The 20,705-nt window shown below is 34.1% G+C and overlaps 4 protein-coding genes and 1 pseudogene across 8 annotated transcripts; 4 read left to right on the forward strand and 1 right to left on the reverse strand.

Annotated features, from left to right (window-relative positions):
• Positions 1–272: 272 nt before the first annotated feature.
• On the forward strand, positions 273–3,139 carry LOC107938570 (vacuolar protein sorting-associated protein 25). Of its 2 annotated transcripts, none has more exons than XM_016871769.2 (7): positions 273–404; positions 962–1,051; positions 1,726–1,865; positions 1,991–2,044; positions 2,143–2,231; positions 2,334–2,409; positions 2,719–3,139. In XM_016871769.2, the coding sequence occupies exons 2-7, from the start codon at positions 993–995 to the stop codon at positions 2,838–2,840; spliced, it is 540 nt and encodes a 179-aa protein (XP_016727258.2). In that variant the 5' UTR covers positions 273–404; positions 962–992; the 3' UTR covers positions 2,841–3,139. The 2 variants fall into 2 exon arrangements, with proteins under 2 accessions (XP_016727258.2, XP_040960340.1); XM_041104406.1 differs by having other exon boundaries at positions 352–585.
• Positions 3,140–4,341: 1,202 nt separating this feature from the next.
• On the forward strand, positions 4,342–6,199 carry LOC121223266 (uncharacterized; annotated as a pseudogene).
• On the reverse strand, positions 4,964–11,396 carry LOC107938569 (protein IWS1 homolog 1). 4 transcript variants are annotated; one of them, XR_005920580.1, is made up of 12 exons: positions 11,199–11,396; positions 10,651–11,071; positions 9,727–9,846; positions 9,314–9,534; positions 9,099–9,228; positions 8,940–9,002; positions 8,793–8,870; positions 8,349–8,440; positions 8,195–8,257; positions 7,923–8,112; positions 7,312–7,636; positions 4,964–6,842 (listed from the first exon to the last, which is right to left on the reverse strand). XR_005920580.1 is itself a non-coding variant. In XM_016871768.2 (11 exons), the coding sequence occupies exons 1-11, from the start codon at positions 11,204–11,206 to the stop codon at positions 7,538–7,540; spliced, it is 1,485 nt and encodes a 494-aa protein (XP_016727257.2). In that variant the 5' UTR covers positions 11,207–11,396; the 3' UTR covers positions 7,289–7,537. The 4 variants fall into 4 exon arrangements, 2 of the variants coding, with proteins under 2 accessions (XP_016727257.2, XP_040960317.1); XR_005920579.1 differs by having other exon boundaries at positions 8,793–9,002; XM_016871768.2 differs by lacking the exon at positions 4,964–6,842 and having other exon boundaries at positions 7,289–7,636.
• Positions 6,111–7,038, forward strand: LOC121203174 (uncharacterized). The gene has a single exon (XM_041104396.1). It carries the CDS (start codon positions 6,111–6,113, stop codon positions 6,888–6,890), a length of 780 nt encoding a protein of 259 aa, XP_040960330.1. The 3' UTR covers positions 6,891–7,038.
• Positions 11,397–14,806: 3,410 nt separating the features above from the next.
• Positions 14,807–19,850, forward strand: LOC107938585 (bZIP transcription factor 16). The gene is given in 14 exon segments (XM_016871799.2): positions 14,807–14,985; positions 15,391–15,507; positions 15,608–15,667; positions 15,762–15,836; positions 15,999–16,017; positions 16,020–16,087; positions 16,182–16,241; positions 16,340–16,509; positions 17,099–17,153; positions 18,257–18,299; positions 18,390–18,670; positions 18,924–19,001; positions 19,104–19,229; positions 19,342–19,850. Coding segments are annotated over 13 exon segments (1,197 nt in total). The 5' UTR covers positions 14,807–14,985; positions 15,391–15,450; the 3' UTR covers positions 19,447–19,850.
• The last annotated feature ends 855 nt before the right edge of the window (positions 19,851–20,705 follow it).

The following is a 20,705-nucleotide window of genomic DNA, read 5'->3' on the forward strand; positions in this document are numbered from 1 at the left end:
TTTTTTTTCATTCTTAAATTTTATGAATTTAAAAAGATTATCTCTATTTTTGATTATATATCACTTATTAAATTAATTAGACTATTAATTTTCAATTCAACCAATTTATCTGATTTAATTCTGAAAATCATGGTGGGAAGTAACATTTAACACTTTTAGGATGAGGAAACTGTAGATGGATACAGTACAGATATTTTAAAGACTCAATTAGAATATTTTAAAATTTAGAGACTAATTTAGAATATAAGCAATAGATTGGTATGTTTGATGAAATTAACCAATTTTGTTAAGCCGCGGAGCTAAGAAGTACGAAGAACATAAAGAAAAGGACATTCGCAAAAAAAAAAAATCAAAAGAGTCCGAAATTTGGAATTGAAAGCTGAAAACTTTTTCTCTCCGATCAGGCATAATTTCTCCCTTTTACTTTTTTCAATATCCAATTTTGGAGAACCCCATACTGTTAGAAACTTCAAATTTGTGAATTTATTTGAATCCAAAAAGCAAATCAAGTTGCTTCTTTGAATCCTTTATAAGCTGCATCTTTTTGTTATTTTTATTAGTAGTAGCAGTTTATTTCATTCTTAGGTAATTAATAAGCTTTTAATTATTAGTATATTAGTGGGTATTTGCCCGTGGTTTTGCAGTTTTTATAAGATGAGATTCTTTCAAGGTGATGTGATTGTTCTAAGGAAACTCCATGTTATGTTATCAAATATCTTACTTCCTAATCGCCTTTCATAATTTTGCTGCTAATTTTCAATTTATCTAGTGGATTTCACTATTGGTCTTCTCTGTTTTTCTTGTTTCTTTTATCTTTGTTTGTTGATTTTACCTTTGTCTTCTTAGTTATGGATTTGTTGATAACCTTTGTATTGTTATGACTTGTTTTGTTAATGTTATTCAGCTAAATTTTCACCTCATTCATTTTCCTTTCAATTACTGATATTTTTTTTTTACGCAGCATCGTCTACTGAGAAGGAACGCCGATAGAGATGCAGAAATTGGGTGATTTTAAGCTTCCCCACTTTTTCAATTACCCTCCATACTTCACGTATTCTCCTCGATTTTTCATTTCAGTGTTTTGCTTTATTCACATTCTAGCAGAACATTCAATGACTTATTGTTCCTTTTAGTCGCTCATTTTATGAAATGAAGAAGATTGATCTTCACCTGTGAAGTATGCTTGATAATTTAGTTCGAATATATGGGCGTCTGTTTCCATATAATATATATAGTATTTGAGGTTACTAGAGATTGAACCTTGGTAACCGGAATTAATAGTGAGCACTCTAACAAATCAGATGAATGTCGATGTTTCAATATATATAATATTTCTTCGGTTGACAACATCTACTTCAATCTTCTCTATGAAACATCATGGAAAATATTGTTCCTTACCTGTGAAGATAAGTTGGATACTTGCTTATAACAAATTGCATCGTTACATGCTAGGCTCGTTCGTTTCATGCTTTTGCTTATTTGATTTTTTCATAAAGAATTGATCTAAATGCAATAGATAAATAATAATAATAATAATAACACAAAAAGTATATTCCGGACGGAGCCTTAATATTTCTTACTCTTTAATGTGTACCAGAACATGATATGGAAGTGGAGCTGAAAACTTGTCTCTAGAAAAGTTTCACCATTGTCACCATCTTTGTTGTTTTATTTCACCTGAATTGTTAACGAGCTTTTCAAGGATTGGGATTGATTTATATGCAGTTTGCAGCCAGTGAGGGAGACTCGCGAGAAGCAAATACAACTTTGGAAGGAACTGATTCTGGATTACTGCAGAACTCAGAAGATATTCGTAATTAGGCTTGAGGAAGAATTTCCTCTGTTCTCAAATTCTGTGATAGAACGTAAGAACCGTTTCTCTTAAGTTCTGATTAAGCCATCTAATTAGAGTTCTCAAACTGTATGGTGCATTTGTTTGTGGTCATGAGTAGTACATATATATGAAGATAACTTTTTTGCTCTTTTTCAGGCACGCTCAGTCACGAAGCTAGGGAAGCATTCCTCTCGGCGTTGGTTGCAGAAGGTCTTTACTGGTTCTGCTGGTTAACTAATACAAGTGTATATAGTTCAGCATCCTTAATTCATTGGAAGCTCTGAATTTTTTTGTCTGTGATGCAACAGGGCGTGCAGAATGGTTGGATAAAGGACGTAGGAATTGCCTTATCCTTTGGCACCGAATTCAAGAATGGGCTGACATTATTGTGAATTTTGTGAGTTAATCTTGGTTCTTCAACTATTTGGTCATAAATTCTTAGTTTTACATGGTTTCTTCTAAATATTAATTTCTGATACATATTTGTGTATGTTTTAAGGTGAAAGATAACGGCTTCGAGGACAGTGTTATGACAGTTGAGGAAATACGATCGGGAATTGAATCTCGAGGGACAGGTAAATATACATATCTTTACATGGCTTCTGGATTTTCCTGGTGTATCTATATACTGCATATTCCCCAAAAATCAAGCTTCCATGGATGGTGCTTTAACTTCTTGCAAGCATTCATTTAGAAAGAATCTATGTCATTCAAATTCAGCAAAGCCTTTTTTTATTTTTTATGGTTTGCAAACTCCATCTGGAAAAGGTAATAAGAGCATGTATCATAATCCATATGCATCCATTAACACATTTCATGATCCAAAACTCTTGTAAATATTACAAGCTACTGATTGCAATTTCACTCTCTGATTTTTCCCACAGAGCTTCAGGGAATAGACCGGACGATTCTAGTGCGAGCTTTGAAATTACTAGAACATAAGGGAAAGCTTGCAATTTTTAAGGGAACTTCAACTGATGATGAAGGTGTAAAATTCTCTGTCTAATTATTTATCGAATTGGCTTTCAGAGGCAAGGCAACATTTTGCCTATTGATCATCAGAACTTTAATCACCAGCAGCCTGTCAGTAACCGGATGTGTTGAAAAACCAAACCTGATGGAATTTTTACTCAACTTTACCCTGGTACTAGACTGGAGCCATCAGTGTCATTTTTGTTTTCCTTTTTCTGAAGATGTACAATAAGAACCGACAAGTTTTTCAGGGCATTTGATTTGAACTAAATACACACTCTTCTTTTATTGTAAGAATCAATTAATAGCAGAAACAGATCTCCTTTTTTCTCACTTTGCTCTCCCGATGCTTGGCCTATTTTTGCTCCACTGCTCTCTATATGTGTGTTTTTTGGTTGGGTGTGGCCTGCTCCTTCCTTCCTGTGGTGTCTCTGACAATTATTGGTGATGATGGCCTACTGGTGCCTTGCCCCACAGTTGGGGATGTGGTCGTTCCTGTGGAGTTCTTCCCTTGGTGGTGGACTTAGTTTTGCTAGGCTTCTCCGTGGTCCTTTGCCTGGGCCTTTTGGTCATGTTTTGTTTTCGGGTTTCTCCCGATTTGTTTGTTTCTTAATCGTTTGTGCTTAATGTTATCTTCCTTGCTTGTGCTGACTAGTTAGTGGAATTGAGGGGCCCATCGGGTAGGCGGGATTATCCGCATTTATACGATTTATTGTATAAATGGCTGAATCCTTGTATCATGATGATCCTTCCCTCCCCTCAATTCCATAGTAGAACGATTAGTCTAGACTTGGTAGGGTTGCCTTGTGTTTTTCGCCCAGTTTGTTCTGGTTTGTGTTCTGGTCCCATTTGTGGACTTCGTAGTTCAATGACCTTCTTCGTGACAAAAGGAAAAGTAATAGCAGAAAATGAAAGGTGATTCCTTGCAATTAGTCTCTCATTAATGCCTAAAATAATAAAATTTCACTAAAAAAAACTTGGTAAATCTAAATGATCCAAATGAAAATGAAAACATATATAGGTAGCTATAGCTATAGCAATTGCAAATGAAAATGGAACATGAGATTGTAATTGCTATACACCAAAAACAGGTCCCAACGGCCTCCTTCATAGTACTGTACCAGTACCCTGTACTTCCTTTCCTTCTCTCGCAATTTGCCAAAAAAAACCTTCATCCTTTCCTCTAAAAGCTCTCTCTTTCTTTATTTATATTCACTCATTCCTCTATATGCTCTACTTCCTTGCCATTTCCATTTTTGCAAGCTTAAAATAGGACTTGATCCTGAAAGGTCTAAAACCCAGTTTTTGCTAGCCTGCCTTTGCTCCAAAGGTATTATCTTTCTACTCTTTAACAATTGATGAGCAAAAATGAATTTTGGTTGAACTATCATTGTGAAACTTGCCTATGACCCTTTTTTCCTTTTGCTTTCGTATTTTGATATATCTCCATCCCTGTACTCCGGGAAAAAAAAACAAAACTTTGCTTTTGATTTGATGTGAAAGTTAGATATGATTTTGGTTCATTATCATTAGTCTAACATTGAATGTTTTAAGACCATTTGAAGTACAAATTTTTGGGGGCTTTAAGACCATTTTGCAGGTATACTGATGAGCAGAAGTCTATGGAGATAGTCAAATCGATACTCGATATACCAGTACAAGATCCACAAGCGGAGTTCTCTTCTGCGGATCTGACTTGGAAAAAGTTCGGCACAGTTGAGCACCAAGATGATGTAGCACTCATTCCTTGCACTCGAGTCGATGATTTTATAATCGGAGAATGCTGCAATGTGGAATGCCCGACGCGATTCCATATAGAAAGGGTACGTAAACGATCAAAGGGTAGTTTAAAGGAGTACAAAAATGATGAATATTTGGAATATAAATTGTAAGTTTTTGAACCATGCTTAACAGTGTTTACCATTTTGTTCCATAAGATTTCTTACATTTTCTATTTTATATGTAAAAGATATTGGTGTTCCTTTGGTCCTGAAAACTATGGGGAAGGTGGTGGTAGTTTACCTAGTAGAAAATATCGTCTAAACACCCGAAATCGAGCTGCAAGACCTCAATCCATGCGAGGATGCCATTTTGTTGTCAAACGTCTTTACACTCGACCGTCATTTGCGCTTATTATTTACAACGTGAGATGTCACATAAACAAATCCGGTTTCGTTTGCCATGGCCCTCTTGACAAAGATGCCATTGGCCCCGGTGCAAAGAAAATTCCATATATTTCCAATGAGATTCAACAGAAAACAATGTCTATGATCTATCAGGGTATTCCTGAAGAAAACGTACTCGAGAAACACATTGAATGCATTCAACAATACTGTGGTTCCGATGTAACATTCGATACACTTGCTTCTGAATATGTCCGCAAACTTGGGATGATCATTAAAAGATCCACACACGAGTTAGATAGAGATGATCAAGCTAGCATTCGGATGTGGGTTGAACGCAATAAGAAATCTATATTCTTCTATCAGGATGCTTCCGAGATGGATCCTTTCATTCTCGGGATCCAAACAGAATGGCAGTTGCAACAGATGGTTCGTTTTGGCCGTCACAATCTCGTTGCAGCTGATTCGACTTTTTGGTATTAAAAAACTCAAGGTAATAACTCTATCAATTTATGTCTGCTCAGTGTTCATAAAGCTATTCGATCTGGAACTTGCATGATAATGTTTCTGAATGCAGTACCCCCTATGCACACTTCTTGTCTTTGATTCAAGACACCATGCATTACCTGTTGCATGGATCATTACACCCAGTGTCGTGAAGTCAGATATGTCTAAATGGACAAAAGCCTTGTTTGATCGAGCTCAGAGCATAGAACGTGGATGGAAGGTCAACGGTTTCGTGATTGACAATGCAGCCATGGAAATGGATCCCACAAGGCAAGAGATTTTGCTTTAAGATTTTGTCTGAACTGAGTAGATCTCTTACTCCTGTTTTGTCTGATGGATCAGGAACACATTTTGCTGTCCTATCCTGTTCTCTCTTTGGCGTCTTCGTAGTTCTTGGTTGAGGAATGTTGTTAAGAAATGTTCCAATATCGAAGTTCAACGGGAAATCTTTAAGCGCCTAGGCAAAATAGTTTATGACACTTGGGACAGCGTAAATACTTCCGTCGCATTGGAAGAATGCATTCAGGATTTTGTTGATCAAACTGCCTTTGTAGATTATTTCAGATCCTCTTGGATGCCTAAGATTGGTTAGTTCTCTCTCGCTGTAGCTCAATGCACAAATAATCAAGGTTTCATGTCTAGTACTGATGTTGTCTATGTCTGCTTGACCAGAAATGTGGCTTTTAACATTGAAAAGTTTTCCACTTGCAAGCCAGGAGGCATCTGGTGCCATAGAAGCTTACCAGGTGAAGCTGAAAACAAAATTGTTTGATGATTCACATCTCGGTGCACTTCTAAGAGTTGACTGGTTAGTGCACAAGCTGACAACGGAGTTGCATTCAACATATTGGCTCAATCGTTATGCAGATGAAAGTAATTCCTTCCAGAATGTTAAGGAAGAATACATTGCATCTACGTCTTGGCACCGGGCACTGCAAATTCCCGATTCTGCTGTTACCTTGGATGATAAGTATAACCTATTTGCAAAGGTAGCAAGTCTGAAAGGCAGCAGCATTACACACATAGTATGGAATCCTGGATCAGAATTTGGCTTCTGTGACTGTGCATGGTCAATGCAAGGAAATTTTTGCAAGCATGTCATTAAGGTCAATATGATGTGTGACAATGATAAAGCCTGCGAACCTTCCATGTCTTCTCGATCGTTCAGAGAGATACTGATGGATCTTTGGAAGAAACCAATGGAGGATTCGATCATATTAGATGAGTCGGCTGCCTGGAGCCACCAGATGCTTGATCAAATCAAACAACTTGTTGAACTGAACAGCTCAAATGATATTGGCATTGTGGTTAACAATATGCCATTGAAATGGATTTCTAAGAAGGGCAGGAAATTTGTTGGTATACCGGCATCTTTTCCAGCTCTTCCATCTACTTCCAAGAGCAATCTGCAGGAGAAGAATAGAAAATGGAAAAGATTATCAAGATTAAGATGATCATCAAAATTGTTTCTATGAGCCAGCATATGCTGTGGGACCTCTATTTGAAAACATTGTCCAATAATATCTTAAATCTCATTGCTTGAAGCATTTGAGAAGCAACATTGCAACCTACAAGGAGGGATTTTACTGAACAATATGTTTCAACTTGCTACACCTGCAAATAAATTTGTTCCAGAGGAGAATTCCCATATACGTCAACATTAATTTCAGGATAAATTTGAAAGACCAACATCTAGAAAAGTGAAGCCAAGCCATTGATTGTCTCGCAACTCAACAATGAAATACATACATATATATATGATGAATTACATGCATATATATAAATATGAAGCTAGAAGCCGATGTTACCAAGATACCAGTCAAGTTGTATAAGGAGGTGTGGCGAACAAAAAAACAAAGAAATCAAATCAATTACCATATTAACGCAAGCATGCACTTGAAACATTATACCATGTTTATTTGAACTGCAGTGAAGGTATTTCCCAAGACAGAATTAATGAAACATCATGATAGTCCACCGTTAATCCTTCTGAATGATTGGAATCAATTGGATAAGTAAAACAGAAACATTTGCTTCAAAGGAGGTTTCTTCTGCGAAATAGAGAGCTTATAGTTTGGGTATCTGGACTGTGGATTATCATTTACAGGTACTTAAGCATACCACGACCCTCAACACTAAGTTTAGATGCCTGCAGCTGCTTCTTTTTCGGGGCTTTCAACTGCTGCAACTTCTTATTCATCTGCCATGATACAAGTTTAAATTCGATCAGAAAATGTAGAGAAAAAAGAATAAGGGGCGTCAGGATTTAGGAATGCTTGTTGCAGCTCATTCGTTTTATACCACAATGAAACTTTTGGTTTAACATTTGATTTAAGATGAACAATTTAAGAGGGTATCACCATATTAGGGGTTCTGACTGCTAAAGGAACAATTTAAGGTAACTATCCCCTTCAGTTTTGCTAACCAAGGAACCATCTCCGAATAATAAAACCAACTTAATTTAATACTAAAGAGAGAAGCTGAACCTTTAAACGACGCTGATCTTGTACAACTTGTTTTGCACGAGCTCTAATTTCATCTGGATCAATCTTAGATTGCGGACGCACAACAAAATCCATTGGTGTTGCATCTGGCCTTGAAGCATGTTGTAGCCTTGAAGAAGATTCAGACCTGGAAGCATTTTGACCTGACGATGATCTACCAGACTTGTGGTCCCTGTAATTTTATGGTCAACAATAGTCAATAGCACAGATCATCAGAACAATGATGTTAAACCAAATGTTAGGTTACATCTTACCGAGAAATATCCAAATCAAAATCACCATCTCTAGATTCCATTGATGCAGCTCTATTTGTGGGCCTACAAAAGAATTTTAGAAAAATTAATAAGAAACCACATTACAAAAACCCATCCGACACCATATTTTGCATAAAACTGACTAAAAGGGTACCTTTTCACAGATGGCCTTCGCAAGGGAACTCTATCATCCTCAACATTTCTCATGTCTTCAAACCTAGTGCTCTTATTAAAGATTGGTCTACTCTGGATTATGTTCAAAATTATTAATAAGAAGAGACTTAGTACAGCTGGACAGAAAATAATTCCATTGCTATCCATAAAAGAAGCCATTTAAGACATCCTGAGAAATGTAAAGTTAACATACAAAATATATATATTAAAATAAGCCTATGTTTTTCACTGAAATCACAATTCCCAAGCACTAAAAAATCACCAATCAAAACCATACTCTTGAGTCAACATACTAATGCATAAAAAGGATAAAAAGTAAAGGCCACAAACCATGACAGTTTGCGGATACAGATCCAAAGACGATAAGAAGGATGTAGGTAAATCTTTAGAATATAAAGAACAGGAGCTTAAACCAGAAGATTACCCATTTATCAACCAATTCCTTAGCAAGTTTCCTGTTGGACGTAGTTTCCTCATCAGATTTTGATAAGAACATAATGACCTGCCCATAAAATTTGGGAGTGAAGAGAATCAAAACCCAAACATGCTTTGAAATAAAAAAGTTTCTTACCTTTCCAAGACCACTTTTCTTTAGCTGCTCCCTTCTATCATGCTGCTCTAAATCAATTGGAAACTGCATGGATAACAACATTTCAGTTTTCATGCAACAGAATAACAAGGCGGTGATAATTATTACACAAGCAGAAATAGAAATAATGCCAGTTTATACATCAGTTAAAATCTGCAAAACAGCTGCACGGATATTTATATTTGGTAAGCTTCCATCAGGAAGGGGTTCAAGCCAATTTTTCAACAAGGTTAAAACCCCATGATCTAAGAATTCTGGTTGAAGTTGCTTCCTGCATAAAGAGTAATTAAAAAGAATGAGAAGGATCATTTCTTGATAAATACAAGCAAAGCATATCAACGTGACAAGCAGCTTACTTTGAGAGAACCTCAGTAAGAAGTGGTAACTTCTTGAGTTTATTAATTGCTGGCTTCCCTTGTCTATTAAGCTCTGCATCTTCTTCAGCAGTTACCTCAAGCTCTGCCATGACACTCTCAACTAGCAATGCAATTTCTGCTGGACTTTTCTCATTCTTCTTCCTTTTTTTACCCATCTTAAATAACTCCTTAATCTCAGGATCCTCATCATCTTCCTCTGCCTAAAAGATCATAGAAGTGAACCAAAAAACTATTTTAAAAACCCTTCATAACATATTTTAAGCAACCAATGAATTTGGATTTGAATTTTGAAGTACATAAACCTACAAATATCATGGCAAACTCAGTTTCCTAGAACTCTTTATCAACACGAAGACAAACATACAAGAAAGTCATACACAAAGATTGACAACCTGTGGGGCAGCACCAGGTGACCTTGCTTCATTGTCACTCCCATATCTATCTTCCGGGTTGACACCACTGTCATCTATGAAATCGTCATCATCCATAGTCCTAGTACCTTCTTGATCATTCTATTCCAGTTCAGAGACAGATAATCAAAGAAAAATTTTGGTTAGCCTTTGACCTTATATCATTAAATTTTAAAGAAGAAATGTGATCACATCAACAAGCTTATCTTAGTAGGCCACTTCATACATAATCAAATAGAAGCATAGAGAAGAGAAACAGAACCATCAATTAGTTATGCGGATCACATAACGAATAAAATTGTTTTGTAATTTGTTCAAAAAATGAAATGATGAGACCTGAAGCCAATATTTCAAAAAAGATACTTAAGCTAGTGAACATATTATGGTTGAAATGCAAAACTATTATGTCCTTTAATCTATGAACTGAAAGGTTAAATTTAAAAACTGTTTTAGCATGCTCACAAAAAGTTTTGTTTTCCAACAGCAATAAAGAGAAGGCTCAATTCTCCATTAAAATTAATCAAATAACACAACTTAATCTTGGGGTATTTACACAGAGACTACATATCACAAAATTCTCCTCTAATAAAATAAAGTTAAAAAGAAAGAAAAGTAGCAACCGAACTCGTTGTTTTTCTCCTTTTTTGCTTTACTTCATAACCAAACTTTGAGCTTAAAATCAGTACAAACCAATAAATATTTCACTGATTCCAAATTTCAGCACACAATTTAGGAATTTAACTTCAATGAGTAAACAACTACAACGTTAGTTTATCTCTTTTTATGCAACAGAACCCATTGTAAATCCAAAAAATGAGAACCCAGATTTCCAAAACCACAAATTCAATCAAACATCAATCAATAGTTCAATAACCCAAAAGAAAAGAGAGAGAGAGAGAGAAATACCTCAGGATTAACCCATTCCCACATCTCATTTACTTCCTCAGACTTCCCCAACTTTTTAACAGTTCCTTTCTCAGTAGCACCACCATAATGTTTCTCCTTGAGCTTCTTCTCCTTTTTCTTCCTCTTCTTCGCATCTGAATCCGATCCTCCCCTCCAAAAATTGCCCTCTTCACCTTCATCTAACAACTCGGGAGCATCCATACTCTCTTTTCCCGTAGATCCTCCTTTCTTGACCAGCCTTTTCCTCGGCTTCCCAACCTTATCGGTATCATAAGCCGGCGTCTGCGATCGCTCTCGTTGGCCCCAATTTTCCACTTCATCCTCAAAGTCATCGAGAAGATCTTGCCGCGGCTCCGGTGAACCAGGATCCGACTGAATGTCATCGTAATCCACAATCGGCTCTCCTTCCTCGTCACGATAACTAAAAAAACAAAATAATCACCATGTACAAACCCTAAGTATTTTATATATAAAACTTTCAATAAAAAAAAGTTAAGCCCTTAATTGAACATATAAATAAAAATGAAAAAAAAAAAAGAAAAGCTTACGAATCCATGACGATGGCGATCAATCACAAGCTAAAATTTGAATTTATTTAATTTTATGGGATTTTTTCCCAATATTTTCTGTTTAGGATATGAATGGAGCAACAGGGAAGAAGAAGTAATTTAGCTGAGCGGGGGGATGAACTAAATTTTCATTAGTATTTCTTTTTTCACCCGCCAAGTCGGTCCACTCGTACATCCGGCCCAAATGGAACGGACTCCTTTCAATTTTGGTATAACCCGTTCGGACTTTCGGATCCAACGTTTGGTTTACGTCTTATTGCTTGTCACTTTGTAAACGTATCCAACGGCGGAGCCGGTTGGTTTTTTTTTTTTATAAATCTCAAATTTATACTTCAATTTTAATTTAAAGTATAATTATACATATTAATTTGAGACAATTATACACATAAAATTCTAATTTTAGTTTAAATATATACTTAAAACATTTATTTTATTTTAATCATACACGTTTAAAAAAATAAGTACATTAATTTATTTTGATATTAGATAAATATAATTATTTATTATTGCAATATATAAACATAAAATACTGTTATATCAATAATTGTGTTAATAATTTACAAAAATTTGATTAAATCAAATTTTCGTATATAAAATTATATAAAACCAAAGTTTATGTATACAATTACACATTAAACTATAGTTCATGTATTGTTTTCAAATTTATCCCTATTTTTTATGGGTAAACTACATCAATAGTAATAATTCGATTATATATGACAACTTTTAAAATTAGTATAATAGGAAGTTTAATACTCAACATTTATATATTGTATCAATTTAGTCTTGATTTTAAAAAAATTAATTCTCAACATTTAAACATCATATAATTTGGTTTTTTTTTTTGTGATCCATTCACATGAAAAGCTAAAAAAAAATTATCAAGTCAACTTGATCGAAAATATATAAAAAATGTGAACACACAAAAATCCAATATAACAGTTTTCATATTTTCTTATTCTTTTAAAATTAAACCTCATTGTCACAAAAAAATAAACAAAATTATATATATAAAAAAGACCATATTACACAATTTGTAAATATTGAGAGATAAATTTTTTTAATAATCAATGTTAATTTGACACAGTGTATAAATATTAAGAGTTAAAGTTGCTATTATGCTAATTTTAGAAGCTACCAAGTTATCTTCCCATCAGTAATTTAACAATTAGTGATCAAAAAAGAAAAAGTTAAATACTTGGGTGACTATCAGTGTAGTTTACCATTTTTTCTTATTTTATAATATTTTATAAAAATTAAGATATTGTAATTAAAATATACTAATACTGTTCACTCCCATGCTTTCAGGAATTTAGTTTCTTTATTTTTTGAAATTAAAAATTCATTATTTTATTAAACATAGGTGTGACTTTTTTAAATTAAAAAAATAATATATTCACCTTGTAGTCATGTAACATTAAAAATAATATATTGAAATATCGATTAAGATTTTTCTTAAAAATAATTTTTCAAACTCATCATGATAAAATGATTTTTTTGTTGTCGTGTTCTTAAGAAAAAAATGACGTTAACATTTTGATTAATATAATTAACAATATTAACTAATTACATTATAAAAGTGGAGGAACCAAATTATATAAAAAAAATTAAAGTATATATTAAATCTCAAGCCTCGGCATAGTATAGAGTTAAAATCTGAAATTTGATCATCCTCTTCTAATGTTTAGAAAAAAAATAAAGAAGAATAAGAAATCACTTGTTAGTTTCTAAGACTCTTAAGGCATTTAAATTATATATAACCATGTAATATTTTAATAAAAAAATCAACAATCGATATTAACTATTTGAACTATTAAATAACATTATAAAAACATGGTAATGAAATTATATTAGAATTTAAAGTATAAAGTTTAATATTGAAATTTAACTATTTCTTATAATGAGAGAGAAAGAGCGCATACCCACCTATCTGTATTTAAATAATTAAATTGTAATATACTTTATTTTACACTTCATTTTTATCTAATTTTATGCATGATAATTTTTCATGTTTGGGACAATAAAGTGAGAAATGTATTTTTTTTATTAATTTAAATGTTTTAATTTAATGAAAAACATGGTTGCTTAAAAAAAGTTAGAACACACATCATGTATTGAGAATTTTCATGCAAGAGGGAAATTGTAACATTTTATCTCATTTGAAAAAAACAGATGTATTTTTGCATGAAACTGTATCCCTAAAGATGGTAACAAAGTTCGTAAAAAACAAGTACTTGAACTTTTTTACTTAACATCTCTTCCGATGTTTGAGTGCTAGACCATTGCCGCAAATAGAGACGTTACGCTTGGACCAAATTTCGATTGGTTGGTGATTCCATTAACGAACATATAGGATATAGAAAACAAAAGGTGGTGTTCCCAATTTATACAGAATTGACTGGGAGACAACTGAGCCAATGAATTACACTTGAGGAGCTTCTCTTTAACCGACGTTAATGACAGGTATGTGTGGAAACATAGTTTTTCGAACGAGTTCTTAGTCAAAGCTGCCTACAACATGTTAATCGAGGAACGTAACCCAGAACTCACTCACAACTAGTTTAACATAAAATGGGAGGCACTATAGCGTATTAATATTCCGCACAAGATATAATATTCTTTTGGAAACTTTGCCGCAATCTACAACCAATCCGTGATGAACTATTAAGATGACGGATTCCGATTCACCTTTATTGTGTTATTTGTTCAGAGCAAAATGAATCAATTCCGACTATGCCCCTAATCAGACCGATTTGAATCAGTATTTCATGGTCGGTCCACGTCGATGTCTTGCAAATCTCAGATATTCGAGAATGGATTGCTTCTTGGATACACAGTTACAAGACAACCGAACCATCTTATAAATCGAGGGTAGATATTCAGACTTTGGCACATTTGGAAACATCAAAATGCGATTTGCTTCACCCAAGCACAACGAAACCCTATAAAAGTAATCAACATGCCATAAATAATCACAACGACTACAACGGAGCCTTCCAAACAAAAGGTGACTAAAAAACTCTTTGGACAATAGAAACAACGATTGACACAACAAATATTTGGACTCCCAACACAACACTTCAGGGAAGGATTACTACCGCATACCGCCTAACCTTCATTTTCAAAGAACTTGGTAACAAATTAAAAAAAAAATTCAATCATGACCGTTTAAAAATTTAAAAATTATTTAAAAGATCATAAACATTATAAATAAAATTATTAAAAAATAACAATACCAACCTATTAAAATTGATTTTTTTTAAAAAATTAGAATTATATTTAAAAAGCTTCTAACCATTAGAAAAAAAAATGATTAAAAACAAAGGATCAATAAAAAACGAATGGTTATAAGAGAAAAAAACTAGATACTTAAATCAAACAATGGATATGATTTGAGGGCTTATCATTGAATTAAGCCATAAAAAAATAAATTGGAGGACAAAATAGAGAATTCCCGATGTCATGAAAATAGAAAGGGGGAATCCCAGTAATAATCCACTACCGTACGACGTGTAACATCAATCGCATGATCTTTTACAATTTTCCCATCTGGAAAAGGTAAAAAGGAATGGACAAATGAGAAATTTGTTGTCTTCCAATCCCACCCTTAATCTTTTCCTAGATTGACACCTACACCCTTCTTCCCCACCCATCGAAATAAAAAACTCCCTTCGCGCAATTTTCAGCTCCATAGCTCCCTAAAATTTGCTTCTTTTTCAGTGGATCTCAGACTCGGCTTTTGTATCAGTTTGGTTTTTTTTTACCGGTAATTCAATATTTACGTTTTTTTTATAATTTGTTTCTTAATTTTGTGGAGTAGTCAACAGTATATTGCATGCCTTCAAATTTTATCAAATACAAATTGTTTTTCTTAATTATTTCTTTCCGTGGATGCATGTTACATCTTTTTCTTAATTGTTATTTGCTTGGTTACTGATAAATATAATAAAAAAGAGGATTGGATATTGGAATTTTAACTGTTTTTGATGTGATGTAAATGGGGAATTTTCTTTTTTGATTGGGGCTAATGCATTCGGTATATGTATTTTAAGGGATTATTTTTAAATAGTAAGCTGCGATTTCTTTTGTGTTGACATTCCTTATATGTATAGGGTTTAGATAAATCTGAAAGTGCGGATTATTGATGGAAGTATCTATTGAATATTTGTAGGATGGTTTGAGGGTTTTTTAATAGTTGGTTGGTGGATATAGAGTAGTGGGTAGCAGTGAGATGGATAAAACCGCACAAGAGAAGGAGCCTAAAACACTTCCTGCTAGTAGTTCTCAGGTATGTTTTTGTTAATTGTTTGAAAATTTTGGAGCTGTTCTTACAAGTGTGTCTGTGTGTGTTGGGTTTCTGTTTATAATAATGTTCTATTTGTGCTCAGGAGCCATCTTCAACCACTAATTCAGCTGGTCCAGCAAATGCAGACTGGTCAGGATTTCAGGTTTGGTAGATAAATGTGTTCAGTTTCTATTTTTGGAATTAAGGTCATACGTGTTTTTGAATTATTATGTATGTGGATTGTTGTTTGCTAGCAGGCATATTCTCCCATTCCTCCACATGGGTTCTTGGCATCGACTCCTCAAGCTCCCCCATATATGTGGGGGGTTCAGGTATTTATGGTTGTTAATTGGTATTGTAGGATGGTAGATGGTGCATTATTATAATTGTTAAGTTTTACAGCTTTAGGATTTGTTGGCTCTGTTAACTACTTTGGTTTAATGATTTCATTTGCTGGTCATTAAAGCTTTAATGTAATTCTTTGTTTCTTGCAGCATATTATGCCTCCATATGGTACCCACCACATCCTTATGTTGCAATGTATCCTCATGGTGGAATATATGCGCATCCATCCATTCCTCCAGTTTGTTCTTTTTCACTGTTCTTAGTTTTGTTTCTAATGCCACAATAGCTCGAGATTTGGAGCCTTCTTCATGACATGGTTTAATCTTGGACAGGGATCTTATCCTTTTAGTCCTTTTGCTATGCCTTCTCCTAACGGCATTGTTGAGGCTTCTGTGAGCACTTAATCTTACTCTTTCTTATGATTTTACTTTTAGAAGGCATGTTTTTTTGTACATTCTTTCAGAGGACTGAATCTTGAGATTTTATATAGGGAAATACTCCTGGAAACATGGAAGCAGATGGTAAGCCTTCTGATGTGAAGGAAAAATTGCCAATTAAAAGATCAAAAGGGAGTTTAGGCAGTTTGAACATGATTACTGGAAAGAACAATAATCTCGGTAAAGAATCAGGCGCTTCGGCTAATGGAGCTTATTCTAGAAGGTAGGGGAGAAAAGAAATGATCTTTCCAATTATTCTATAGATTTTGTTTGCAAAGTTTGTGCTGTTGTTGATTACATGGACTTTTTGTCGGAAGGCTACTCTTGATCTGCATATCTAAGTCTTAAAATAGAATTTAATAATAAGAAAAGAGCCTATTAAACAAAGTAGTTTCAACTTGGTTTCATTGTGAAGTCATTAGGACCCTTTATTGAAGAAGCTCTCTCGTTACCTCCACTCTTGAATAAACCTCCCATGCTTCTCCCTTTATTAAGTTGTACGAAGATTTAGAAAGATTTGAAAAGTTTGTTTAAGAGTAAGGCTTCCCCCCCCCCCCGAACTTCTATTATAGTAGTTTTTGAATTGTTCTGTTTGTTTTTGTGGCTTGAAGAGCTCCTGAATTAAGATGATTTGACTAAGCATTTGTTTTCCTTTTTTTGTTTGAGCCTTTTAGTTGGTAGTCAAAGTCATATCTAGACTTTTAGATGCACCTACTCATCTAAGCATAACAACTTGCTAATTGCTTGTGTTTGCTATCAAAATGATCCTTCTAGGTAATTTAGCTAAAAGTGTAATAATTGTGTATGTGTAGTGCTGAGAGTGGCAGTGAAGGTACAAGTGAAGGCAGTGATGAGAACTCCCACAATGTGAGTACATTGCCTCTTGTCTTTTCCTTTGTGATAATTTCATATTTTGAAATTGCTTCCGTATTTCATCTATCTTGGGGAGCATGAACACCCTTCGTAAATGGTGGATTCCTGGGCAAGACTTATAATTTTGTGAATTTATGACCATAGCTATTATTTCCCCCTACACTCTGGACCTATGATACAACAAATAAGTTCTTAGAGATGTTACCGGTGTTTCCCTGGTAAAGGATTTCCTCTTTGCAATTTTCTTTTTGCCATACATCATATTTTTTTGACATCATCTATTTGATTCTATTAAATTCTGTGGCCACCGGACTCTCTGTATTTCTCGATATTGGCTTGCCCTAAGTATGAAGGTAAGTTAATAGAGCCAAAGAGGCTCACATTTCTTCTCATTCTGTATGTAGGTGCCCACTTAGCGGGCAAATTTTTTACATTATTAATCTTAGGGTTTTCACTTATGGTTCAAGATCATGTCCCTTGCCCAGTGTATGTCTGCCTGCAGGGGCGAAGGCTGGGGCCTTGGTCCCCTTGGCTTGTCCAATACCTAGATACTTCAATATTCTCTTTCTCAAAAGATGGTAAAAATCTATTTTGGCTCCCCCCAAATTTATTATTTCATCCTCTTTTATACCCCCACCCCACCCCCCCCCAAAAAAAAAAAAAAAAACAAAAAATTCCTTGCTTCAACCTTGTCTGCCTGCATGTTGCTCAGAGACTGACATAAATGCTTCTTCAGAATTTTTAGGAGCATTGGTTGAGACACACTCTCTAAATGGCATAAAATCCTCTTGCAGCTTCTGTATTATGTTGTTAGAGTTAGCCTGCCAACTAATCAGATTAATTTTCTATTTATTCCTGTCACATGGGAAACAAAGTTGAATTGGTCTTCTATATGTCATAAAAATACTATGCAGTTGTGTTATTGAAGAAATGCTAAAGCGGCATTTGACAATAATCTCTATTTCAGCTCCCCATCAGTTGCAGCTTCTCTTGGAACTATTCCAAGGATGAGAAAACTTTCAATGGCTCATTTTTATCCCAAATTCAGGAGTTCACATATTTATGCTGTAAAATCTTATTTGTTTCCTTATTTGTAGGATTCACATTTGAAGTCTGGAGGAAGACTTGATTCTGGAGAAGGTTAGACAGTGATAGTGTCAATAGCATATCTTTTTTCATTTCTTTATTATCATTTGGGTATCCTGAGTGTCTACAATGTCTGTATTACAGGTGAAGCATCTCAGAATGGAAACTCAGCACATGGTCCTCAGAATGGAGGCCCAAATACAATGGTGAATACAGGATTGCCCATTGTACCTATATCAACGGCTGTGGCCACCACAGCTGTTCCTGGTCCAACAACAAACTTACATATTGGGATGGACTACTGGGGGAGTCCGGCTTCATCTACCATCCCTGCAATGCGTGGGAAGGTTCCTCCAACTCCAGTTGCAGGAGGAATAGTAACTCCTGCATCACGGGACAGTGTTCAGTCACAGATATGGCTACAGGTTCTCTCTTTCTCTAAACAATATAGTAAAATTCAAGATCTCCTTAGATTTGATATCTTTGATTGAGGTTTAGTGCTTTGCCGTCATTTTTTGTAATGTTTAATTTCAATCTAAGTTAAGCTGGACTTGATTTTCTCATCGAATCAACTGTCTCATACTTACCCTGCCTATGTTGTAAGATCTGTTTTTTCAGGTTCTCTTTTTCTTTTTGGGTTACTTTGTAACTGGAACTCTTTTGGTTTTATGAGTTTAGGATGAAAGGGAGCTTAAAAGACAGAGAAGGAAGCAATCAAACAGAGAGTCCGCTCGTAGATCCAGGTTGCGCAAGCAGGTAATGAAGTATCCTTCAGAAATTGTGGATTGTATTACGGTTATCTTCCATTTGAAAGCCACATGTTAATTTATTTTTCTCAAATTCTTGCTGTTGAATCAGGCGGAATGCGATGAGCTGGCTCAGCGCGCTGAAGTTTTAAAAGAAGATAATGCCAATCTTAGATCAGAAGCTAACCGTATCAAGAGCGAGTATGAGCAACTTCTCGCAGAGAATACCTCTCTCAAGGTCATATTCCACTCTTGATTTGCTTTTCAAAAATATTAACCTTGTTAGCATGTCGTCCTTAGAGACCCCATTCGAATAAAACTTCTTTCTAATATCAGTTACAACATTGCAGGAGAGGCTAAAGGAAATTCCAGGGCACGAGGATCTAAATTCCAGTAGGAATGACCAAGACACAAATAATGATAAACAAACAGAGCATGTGCAAGGTAGTCAGTAGGATTTATACACCCTCTTAACCAAATTTAGCTTAGCTAAAGACAATATTTATTCTGCATGACATGTTATAAATATCATCAAAACTGACCTTGATAGATTTTTAGGTTCCCTTATCCCTTATAATCCATCACCATTGATTTGGCTTGCCTTTTGCAAGCAAAGCCTTAAGAGGATGATGATGGTATGTAGACTATATAAGTACGTGAATGTGATACCTTTCTTTGTTGAAAGAAAGGGTAAGTGTCGTGAATGTGATACCTTTCTTTGTTGAAAGAAGGGTAAGTATGCACAGGTTTTTCTTTTAAACCTTTTCAAGCTTGTTTTATGTTAAAATATGATTGATGATGAACGTGTAATAAACTATGATTCATTTTAATGGTTGGGCGATGATAGTTTTTCTTTTTACTACATTTATTTTATTCCCTTCGATTGCATTGGAATTGTTGTGCCTGTCAGTACAATCGAATAACTGAAAATAGGATTGCAAGCAAGCAAAATCAAGCACATGATAATACGTTAAAAAGGTAAACTATGACTAAATTATTAATAACATTATGATTTCAAAAGTTATAAAATGATTATTAAATCATTCTAAAATTTTTATTTAAGTCACTGAATTATTTTAAAGTTTTTATTAATTTATTGGACGGTTAATTTTTTTTTAGAAAAAGTTTGGTTAGTAAATTTCAAGCAACGATATGATTATTGGTGTATTGAATTAGTACTTATCAACGAGATTCAAGTCAAATTGATAGTTAGTGTTAAAAATAAAAGAAGAAAGTTATTTAAATTTTGATCCGTAGATTTATAACATTTAAAATTATTTTATGAAAAAAAATATAATCCATAGAAGAGAGAGAAAGAGTTTTCGATTGGTGTGAATAGGAAAGATTAATAATAATTTTTAACAGTTTTGTTATTTGATTAAATTTCTTTTAAAATAATTTAATGACCATTAAATTATTTTTAAAATTAAATTGTCGAAATTAAATTTTATTTTTTTAAATTTAAGCTTACTAATAATTTAGTTTAATTGCTTATCATATCAGAAAACCTATGAAAAGAAAAAAGCTTTGAAGTAAAAATGATAGCTTGACAATTACATTTATCATCTAAATTTATTAAAATGAATTATTACTATTTTTATATTTACAAAAGTTAGAATTCAATATGGTTTAAATAGAATGAATGAAAAATAAATTTCATTAAAATTAATAATTTTACATACTCTTTTATGCTTAATTATTTTTTTTAACTTTA

Source organism: Gossypium hirsutum, chromosome A03, assembly GCF_007990345.1.
Source record: "Gossypium hirsutum isolate 1008001.06 chromosome A03, Gossypium_hirsutum_v2.1, whole genome shotgun sequence".
NCBI classification, from domain to species: domain Eukaryota; kingdom Viridiplantae; phylum Streptophyta; class Magnoliopsida; order Malvales; family Malvaceae; genus Gossypium; species Gossypium hirsutum.